This window comes from Pomacea canaliculata, linkage group LG11, assembly GCF_003073045.1.
Source record: "Pomacea canaliculata isolate SZHN2017 linkage group LG11, ASM307304v1, whole genome shotgun sequence".
In the NCBI taxonomy this organism is placed as follows: Eukaryota; Metazoa; Mollusca; class Gastropoda; order Architaenioglossa; family Ampullariidae; genus Pomacea; species Pomacea canaliculata.
This window is the reverse complement of record NC_037600.1, coordinates 15,786,782-15,796,839: the sequence shown is the minus strand read 5'-3', so window position 1 is coordinate 15,796,839 and position 10,058 is coordinate 15,786,782. Positions and strand designations below refer to the sequence as shown.

The following is a 10,058-nucleotide window of genomic DNA, read 5'->3' as shown; positions in this document are numbered from 1 at the left end:
ACTGACTTCTAAAATCATATTCGACATTACTGAAGAATCACCAATCTGTACGGAACATTATGATGTTCATGGTGAAAGCAAAGTCCTAAACTCAGATGTCTCCTTTAACATACACATCTGTAGGTTGCAATCAGTTACCAGTAAACATCTGAATTTGACATAGTTTTACCGTCTACCCGATTCTCAAAGTTCATCCAAGAATACAACAAGAACAGGCAAATTTTCCAATGTGAATGCAGAATAATCACAGCTCTGCACTTTACCAGAAAAAGCTACAATAAAGTGAAGCCATTGTAATAATAAAAGTACATATCTAGCAAAATGAAGTAAGGAAAACAAAAAGATTGTCAGGAGTTGATTATATATTGGAATTTCCTGCTATAAAGAAAATTTGAAAAAGGACCCATATTTAAGAGTAAATACTGAGTAAGAACCACTCAAAAAACATAGTTAAGAAGACTAGTCACTGAGCAACCACAAGTTGCCAATTCAACCTATAAACACCAGGAGACACACATATCACCATGAGAAGTACATAACTGGAGGAAAATAGAATACATAGACAGAAGACAATAAAAAGCTACAGAACTAACTCATAGCAGGTATTAATGATTATTACAGAATTTAAAAAAAAAAAAAATACATACCAAAAAAGCAAAACAAAGGTGCATGAAGCATTACTGAGGAATAATATTAAATATAAATCCAAACATAGGTGGCAAGAAACTCACGATTGAGGCCTTATATGATGTAACCTGGATGATACCAAGTCAACTTAATACCCCCAGACACTTCAACCCACGCACTTCAACCAACCTAGACTAATTAATCCCCAGACACTTCTTCACCCGCAACATTCATCCACCTACGAATCAAGTAGCTATACATTACAATAATTAACAAGCATATAACCTCAGCGAACACTCAAGAACCAATTTTCAATACATATTGTATGAAGAAACATAAATATACTAGCCATATAAATATAACTTTAACTAATGTATGTAGAATGATTCAAATACAGTTGAATAATAGCAATAGATTAGAATTTGAGAATTAATATTGAATTTCAATAAATTTTATTACTGACTCTATAATTTATAATAAGTTTAAGATTTAGTTATAAGGGATTAAGATGATCATGAGGAGAATGAAGTGTCTGGGATAAAAGTACTAGGGGCAATGAAGTGTCAGGGGAGAGTGATCGGGGGATGAAGTGTCATGGGATAAGGATGACTAGAGGAACCGTGATACCTGATGCACGAAGAGAATAGACAGAATAGATTTATATAATAAAATAAATGTGAGGGGGAAAAAGCTCTGTTGGCAATCTATATATACAAGTCTTAACATTGCAGTGCAGTTCTTGTAAAGGTTAAGCCTTGTTTTCCCCTAACATTAAAATCTCAACCCACTGATTGGTGAGCTATTTCAGCAATGATCAAAATATTAAATTTAAAGATCATCTTCACCTTTACTTCTTGAAAAGAAATTATTAAAATTCATTCCAAATATTTGTCTCAAACTAGCATAGTATATATAATTCCAAGTGGTAATAAGAATGAATTTAACTACTATCCTATAGTTCCTCTTTCATTTGTAAGTTCATCTCCTCCAGTAGAAGATGTAGAGAGCAAAAGATGCAGAAAACACAATATCAAATACCACCACTCAACTCCAACTTCTAAGGAAAAAAAAGAAAGTATGTAAGTGTAAATTGATGATGTTATTCAACCTCCACAATAGAATTTGCAACTAGATGTCAGCATCACAGCTTGACATGTTTGTAACACAAAGGCACTTGATTTCAAGCTGACAACCTCTCATATAGTAAGATAAGCTACTTTTAGGTTGCAGTCAATGTTAAATTTAGACTGGAAGTTTAAAATGCCTTGAAAGTGATTGGAAAAGTTTGTATTAAAGTGTATTCATAATGTGACCTCTTGCTGAAATACAGACCTTTTTAAAAACATTGACTTCAAGAACACTCCAAAGTGTGGAAGTCAAAATACAAAAACCGTAGATAGCAAAATGTAATTGGATCCAAATTCTTCTGACACCCCTTGCACCTATAGTTACTAAATTAATGCTTATTAATAGGATCATGGAACACATCCTGTTCTAGGCTGAGGGTGATATACATAAGGTAACTCACAAAAGCCCAGCCTTTTCTATACTGGTTGAAAAAGAAAGGACGTGTTACCGTGATGAGGTAACTCTCCGAAAATTCTAAAATGTTATTTGCATTTCACTGGCAAAACTTCATTTAAACACAACAGCAAATACAATTATTACTGCTTTCCTTATTGATGTGTGAGACCTAGAACATATATGGAAACTATAAAACCTTCCAACTTATAACTGGGAATGAATGCAACTAGCAATGTTGTGACTGAAACAAAGTAGTACAAGTGTGTATCTGTATGCACAAGTATTGTGTAGCAATCTTTTCACTGGTCCCTGTCTCTTGCAGGTGTCATTTCACAAAGGCATTTAAAAACAAAATGGATCACATGCAGAAATCCAGTCTAAGAAGAAGAGAAGACACTTACATTGTAATTCTTCTCTTTGCGATATATCTATTTATTAAATGACTTCTAAGGATAATACCTGTGTTGCATTATCAAAATATTGATGATTTTTTGGCTATTACTGCTGACGCTGAAACTCTGTTTGTGTAAACATATGATCATGGGAATTGGGAAGAATGGACAGACAACATGTGTGTTTGCATCTGCAGGAATAAATTTTGTTTAGCTTTTACTTTCAGTATTCCTTCCACTCACAAAAAGATTTTTCTTTTTTCAATAAAATCCAAAATATCAGTGTAAAGTAATTATTTTTGGAAAAAAATCCTGGATTGCTTTTATTTAAAAGCTGCTCATTATTTTATAAATAGCGATTATCAGTTGGGACTGAATATATCTTTCTTATGTAAAAGGTTGTTCCTTCAAATTGAAGAACATATTAATCCCAGCAAAAAAGAAACTGTGACATACTGAAAGCTGCATTTGCTTTTTTCGAATTCAACTTGCTGGTCCAGGTTGCTGAAATACAACTTTTGAAAAGTTTGCTTTATCATATGCTAAGCATCTGGGTAAAAGTCATTTTCTGTTGAAAAAAAGCTGAATTAAAACTTTTGTTCTAATCTGTATGGAAGAAGAACTGTTAGTCGATGAACATTAAAATCTCTTGCTTCAAACAGTGATGAAGTAAAAAGGAAAAAGATCTGATTTCTGGAAATGACAGCTTTTGACTCTACATTTAGTCTCATGTTTCAAGCTTAATCTGTCCAGCAGGTCAAGTTACAACAGCCAGTCCCCTAAGAAAAATTTAGGAATAACCTCGAAACAAGGGCATGCCTATGTATTAGAACAGAGTCCTATGTTCAACAAAGTAAAGGCTTGAACAGCATATCTCTGCTGTGATAGTTTGCTACATATGATTCTTTCACGAAGACTCTTTGCATTAATTTAGAGTGTGAGCAATTATAACAGAAAAAAATAACTGTAACCTACAGAAATTCATGACATACACTATGAGGTATATTCTGCACAGATTTCTGTTAAAAATAAAATTAAATCTGCATGCAAATAACAGATGTTGGCTTGTCCATACCATTCTTAAGTGATACTTATGACAAAGCACTTAGGTTACAGAGTTTCTTCATTAAGCAAATAAAAATCAGTCTCATAATTACCTTTTTTGGTGCTATATCTTAAAGAATAACTTATAGCAGGATATTCAAGTGTTTTTTTTGTGCTATTAACTTTGATACTAATGGATCACTAACAAAAACTAATGAGCCAGCAAACGTACTACCCTTATTTACTAAAAATCACAATAAAATAATGAAACTGATTTCAGAAGAAGTTTCTAAGGTGTAGTAATTCCCCTGAGTGGTGTTCTTTTCATAAAAAATTTGATGTACATTAATCCCTCGTTTATAGCGGAAGAAGCATTCCAGAACCACCGGGAATAACCTAAAATCTGTGAAATTGAAACGGTATATTTATTTGTATTTATACACTATATTAAGACTTTATAAACCCTCCCCCATACTTTTATGCTACATAAACTTTCCCCTTTCCTTAATAACCATTCCCACACTGTTTACAATTGTGAGTAGGCATGTAGAATCTCAGGCAAGTAATGTTGGTTCTCGTTTCAGAGTAAATACATACACCATTTACTGTAATTCATATTAATTTTATTATTTATAATATTTCTTTATTGTTAGAATTAATATCAATAATATCTTTTGATACACTTTGGGCTTTTTCATCTAAAGATTCATAAATTATATATATTTTCCACCGATTAAATTTTGCAGAAAATCTGTGAAGAAATATAGATTTGTGAATCATTTTTCCCATTTATTTCTTATAAAACCCCACTAAATAATGAAGCCGCGAAAGGTGAAGAGCAAAATGGTGAGGGATTACTGTATTTCTGTTTACAGTAAAAGGATGCATCACTTGTACATACATGCAGAAATATATGCTGATGACAGGTTGCAAACACCAGACAAAGATTTAATCTAATAACAAACTGATGAAAAACTTTGTGCTATTGTTCATATCCCTTGCCTGCAATCAAGAAGTTAAATAAGTAATATATTTCCCAACTACAGAAGCACTGAAGTAGGTTGGGTTTATTAAAAACAAACAACAAAAACAACAACCGCCTGCTTTTGTTAATCAACAGATGGATATTGAAAAGAATGTACGAATAAGATTTCACATCCGGTCCTATGTCTTTGTTGCGCTGAAATATCTACGAGTATATATCAATCTACCTGTGACATCGTGTTAATATTAGCGCTTATGCTTAATTAGTCCATCATATGTTTTGATGATCTGCCCTTCAAACCACAACACAAACACGAGTATACAAGTTACACTGACCTTTCTCAAAGGCAGAATCTGGTCAAGAGAATGAACTTCTTTTCAAAACCTTACAAAAAGGCAGATGTAAGCTGAATGTACAACGATAAGCCTACGTGTCCACCTCGTGGATCTCAAACACTCCTCCCACCGCCTCTGTTTTCACGACCCACAGGCTTGTGTCGTCACTTCCGTGTCGTCTGCGCCAACCAAAGGTGCGTAACTCTGAACTGTCGCGCCTGCCAAAGGGGTGTAACTCTGAACTGTCGCGAGATGACAGACCATCGGTCAAAAGAAGAGAACTGCTATCATTAGCTGCTATTCCGTCATGTACGTGTTTATGTATCCACTAAGGTCCTGCTTGAAAAAGCAGCTCGCTTCACTCAAACCACGGCTTTAGTTCTGTCCACCCTGAGTAAGTGTCCTCAGACTGTGGTACAGTGTACCATTTTGTGTCGTACGTGTGTCCTCGTCGTGTGAATGAGGTGAGCATGTATCACTAGCGCTATAGAGATTTGTGTTGTCCGTGTAGTGGTGACACAGCAGCAGCACAGAGAACATCCACGAAGATCCGCGGAGCTGACGCACCGAAGAAAAGACACTTTTGTCAGGGAAAGAAAAGCAGGGTCTTTTGTGGATTCCAAGGTCGGCTGAGTGCGGGTGTGTAGTGGATTGTTAACAACCCCCCCCCCAAAAAAAAAAAAACAAAACAAAAAAAAAAACAAAACAAACAACCCACAACGTGAGGCAGAGACTAGGTAACGCACCCGACAAACGAGAGCTAGAATTTTTAGTGGAAAATTCTCCTTGGGAACTTCCGTTCTCTTCCTTGGAACACCAAAGAGGAACGGACTGATTGGCGCTAGGTGCCACGGTGTTGGCTTTAGCGAGGGACGTTGTCAGTCCGGCTACACTACTATTAGTTATATACTTATGTTCACAAACAACTCACAGCGATTTACAAAAATAGCACACACGATTATCATAAAAACAGCACAACAAATTGCTGCATTATTTAAACAATTGACCTAAGTCATGCTATCAAAAATACAACGGAACAATTAAAGGGCACCTTCAACGACGATGCATGTCTCAACCCAAGGAGAAGGGGCAACAAAAGCGAACATATACCCTTCCCCCCCACTCTTCCAAATATAATATGTCGGTGGTCACTTTTCAGTACTAGGAAAAGGTCTATATGTTGACTTGAGCATGGGGCTTTGCTCTTGTAAGCAGGCCTAGTGTTACGCTGTGTTGTATTGTGTGTGTGAGTGACTGTGTACGTGTGTGTGTGTGTGCGAGAGAGAAGATATATATATATAGCTGATAGGAATTTAAGGGATCAAGTTATTTACAATGAGCAATTTTAAGTCATTTATTGAACTAAACGTTGTGATTTATGGGTGGCGATTATAATTATGAGCTATGAAGTGTTTCCGTGTTACCATTTTTATTGTGTGTCATTTATCAGAATTCACATGGGCCTTGATTTAAAAACAAACAAACAAATAAAAAAAACCCTGTCATATCTTGTATCCTGCTCTTGTTTGTCCGCGCAAAGCAGAATACGGCAGCCCATGGACCACAGTGAATGCAGGACGATGACTGGATTGTGTGGGGATTGTCTTATACAGTTTTTTTAAGTGACGCTGAAGCGACCTCACACCATGATGTCAGCCATTTGTAAAGAGGTGCTGTCACGCTGACAAAATTTCGGCTTTGTCATTTCTTCCATCCTTATACTTTCTTGTGTTATGGCCATACACATGCACAGATCCACACGACAGTCTTATGTACTCAAGCTTTAAATTCTACTCCCACTTTTTAAAAAAAAAATCACACACACAGGATTATTTGTACAAAGTTATTACTTTTTACAACCTATACCATTATCTAAAAAAAAAAAACTATGAAAGGGCTTATGCATACAGTTAATATACTTTCCATTCTCTCTCACACACACACCCGCCTACGCATATAATTTATTCTCAATCACGCACGAACATAAATGGAGGCAATTACAAAAGTCTGTGAGCGGAGTAAGGGACGTAACTACAGAAGTTCATGTCTAGGAAGATTGAGCAGTTATCTCCAATGGTGGCTCGTTGAATACAGGTGAAAAAAAGTGAAGGTTGTGGATATACATAGTTGTCACTGAGGGGACTGAGATTGGGCCAATCTGTGCGACTTATCAGCAAGAGAGAATCACGCATAACTTGTATGATTTGTTTTGACAATAGGAAACGAAATAGAGTTTAATTGTTAGGACGATCAACAGAGAACCACACAATCCGCTATAGACTTTAGGTCCAAGGAAAAATCAAAAAGCCTGTAAGCATTTTGACATTTGTCTCCCTTTTCTGTGATGTAAGTACATAGAATGTGACATTTTCCCCTCCATCTCTTCTTTCTCCTTTTCTTAATTTTGGTTGTCATATGTTTATACTATAACTATAGTTATCCCTCCTACCCTACAAAGTTAAGTGTTTACAAGGAAACACCCACAAAACACATTCGCCTGCCTTAATACCTATACTGAGTTTGTCTACACTGTGGGTGCTGCCGTTTATCTGCATCCTGATGCTGAAGGCGAATTTTTTTCCCTTTCCCACATCACAGTCAGTAGGCCTACAACTTGCACTAAATTTACAGATTCACTTGACCCAAACTCTCACAACCTATAAATTAATGTCCTCGCCTTGAAAACAAGAAAAGCATGGATGAATGAGCCTCACAATAGTTCATTTCCTGTGTTTTTTTTACCTTGGCGTGTTTAACAGCAGAATTAATGTGCGTTAATTAGGGCGCCCGAGAAAGTGGTGTGATTGACCCCATACATAGTAACACCCGGCCCGTCACGCTTGAGAGCGTACACGGTGTCTCCTTTTTGTAGTTCCAACGTCACGCCGATGGAGGACGCGGTAGTCAGCTGTGTGAGGGCCACGCACTGACCGTTGTGCATGATGCAGATGTTAAACCAGATCTTGCTGTCGCTGAGTGCGTTCAAGTTGAACACGTAGGTACCAGACACTGGCGCAGTAAACTGCCCTGAAATGAGAAAAGTGACGAATAGACAACTTTACTGATTCCAAAGGGCAGTTATAACATAATTGGAAACGTTTACACACAATGGTAGTTACATGAAAAGACAAGTGGTGCATCATATCGGACAAGGTATTATTACAGTGTAAATTTTCAGGAAATCGTCGACTGTCAGCACCAGCAGCACGATGTGTTGTCTGCACGTTCACCGAATGTAAATACGTATGTTGAGTTCAGGAAAAGAAAAGCAATACAAAACGCTCTCCACTTCATAAATCGATCAGGGGTGGGAAATGCTTGTATACAATCCGCGAAATCATTGGATCCGGCCTGCCATGGCAACCGCAGATTTCAGTAAATCTATAAGTTTTTTTCATAGCAACATATTAATAAGTGACATGATTATCAATAACGTAAATTTTTAGTGATATGCAAAGTAATGTTCATTACAGGATAGACAAGACATATATACGAGTGCATGACGGGACAGACACGTATACTTCACGTCGACTGCCCGCGCGCTCTATGTAAACGATTTGCATGTGACCGTCACTCCAAGCCGAGAGTAGACCACTTACATTGCGGATTTTGACTATTGATTCGTGTGGTGTTCTTCGACCATGTCGGGTCTTACAATTAAGAAAAATAAATTGCGTGAAAGATCAAAGTGACTGAAAAGGTAAAAAGCGGGAACGAGACTGAGCAAACACATACCTGTGGCAGCATTGTAGCCTCCACCCACGTTGCTGATGGGGTTATCAAAGCGGAGAACCGTGTTCTCCTGCAGGTTGGGGTGATGGTAGTCAGAATATTGGGCGAAAAAGGAGACAGCGTGTTCTGCAATGTCGAAAGGAACGCAAATGAAAATCACAAAGCAGGCTAGGTTCTTTTTTCTTTATCTTTTTATTGGGATTGTCAGAATGCAGACCTCATGTCTGAATCGATTCTGCACATCAGTCGCTTTTTAAAGGAGCCTCTACTCTAGACTCTTGAGTATTAAGACCATATCGATCAACATACATATGTTGAAAAATGTAACTATCGTGAAATATGATCCCAAGACCCCTGAGCACCTTTTTTTAATATTCAACAACAATGTCTATCATATTTCTATCTTTAAAAATTATATCTGCAGCCATTTTTTTCATGAAACGAGGACAAGCAGCTGTTAAAAATTCTGACGGCGCAAGCATTGCACGGTTTCTCTACATGCAGGATGATATATGCTGCTTATCTATTCTCGATTTTGTGCCCTTGAATAAATGTAATTGCCAAGCATCCCAAAGAAGACGAAGAATAACTAACAGCTCAGCCGAAAGCAGTTATCTGCAATGTTATCGACACTAACCTCACATAATCGAGATTATCATACTCTCTGATGCATGTCTTTTTCACAGTTAAGCTGCAGTTACAGAAGACCAATTTTCAACAATAGCTACATTTGGATTTTATCATATTATCTTAGATTGGTAATGGGGTAAAGAATCCTTCAGAACTGCTTTTCTTGATTGGTAATCTAAGATGTCAAAGTCCAGGCAGGAAGTACCAAGAATGGTGATCGACAATCTCATAATTACTGTTAATTTAGATTGTCATCTTATGAACAACTGCCACCTATCTCCTCCTTCCCTGTCCTCACTTACGATTTTGTTGCTGGGTTTCCAGAGCCTGTAACTGTGCCTGGAGGTTGTTTATCTTCTGGCTCAGAGCGGCCACCAGCGTTTCCAGGGGGTCGAGGTCGTCGCTACGCCTGATCGAGCGCCCCAACACCACGGCGTGCAGCGACGACAGCAGCAGGATGAACCCGAGTCCAGGACGAGTCATCTTCCTTTTCGTTTCACTTGTCGATGACAAAATGCTTTTTCCGTCGTCGACGGGCCCCACCCAAATCTAAGCCCAATGCACTTGGCAGGTAGATAATGTCTACTGTCACGTGCCACAAGAACATTTCGGAAACGTCAGCAACTTTTACCCCCTCTGTGCATTGTATCTAAAGAGATAAGACATCTATATAGGACGCTCATAGGGGTGGAAAGGGAAATCGTCGTCTAGACAGATAAACAGCTAGATCACCTGTCCTTTAGACAAACTTTTCATCTTCATAGACCAAGCATAATCAGACATTTGTCT

The 10,058-nt window shown here is 37.6% G+C and overlaps 1 protein-coding gene across 1 annotated transcript; it reads right to left on the bottom strand.

Moving 5' to 3' along the window:
* Positions 1 to 7,644: 7,644 nt before the first annotated feature.
* On the bottom strand, positions 7,645 to 9,862 carry LOC112574931 (complement C1q-like protein 4). Its single transcript, XM_025256314.1, has 3 exons — positions 9,572 to 9,862; positions 8,643 to 8,765; positions 7,645 to 7,934 (listed from the first exon to the last, which is right to left on the bottom strand). The coding sequence occupies exons 1-3, from the start codon at positions 9,750 to 9,752 to the stop codon at positions 7,672 to 7,674; spliced, it is 567 nt and encodes a 188-aa protein (XP_025112099.1). The 5' UTR covers positions 9,753 to 9,862; the 3' UTR covers positions 7,645 to 7,671.
* Between the last annotated feature and the right edge of the window lie 196 nt (positions 9,863 to 10,058).

Excerpts from the sequence above, each read along its gene's own strand:
- LOC112574931 (XM_025256314.1), bottom strand. The coding sequence starts at position 9,752 with ATGACTCGTCCTGGACTCGGGTTCATCCTGCTGCTGTCGTCGCTGCAC. Across the intron at positions 8,766-9,571 it reads GGAAACCCAGCAACAAAATC|AACACGCTGTCTCCTTTTTC; the intron begins GTAAGTGAGGAC and ends TCGACATTGCAG. Across the intron at positions 7,935-8,642 it reads AGGCTACAATGCTGCCACAG|GGCAGTTTACTGCGCCAGTG; the intron begins GTATGTGTTTGC and ends TTCTCATTTCAG.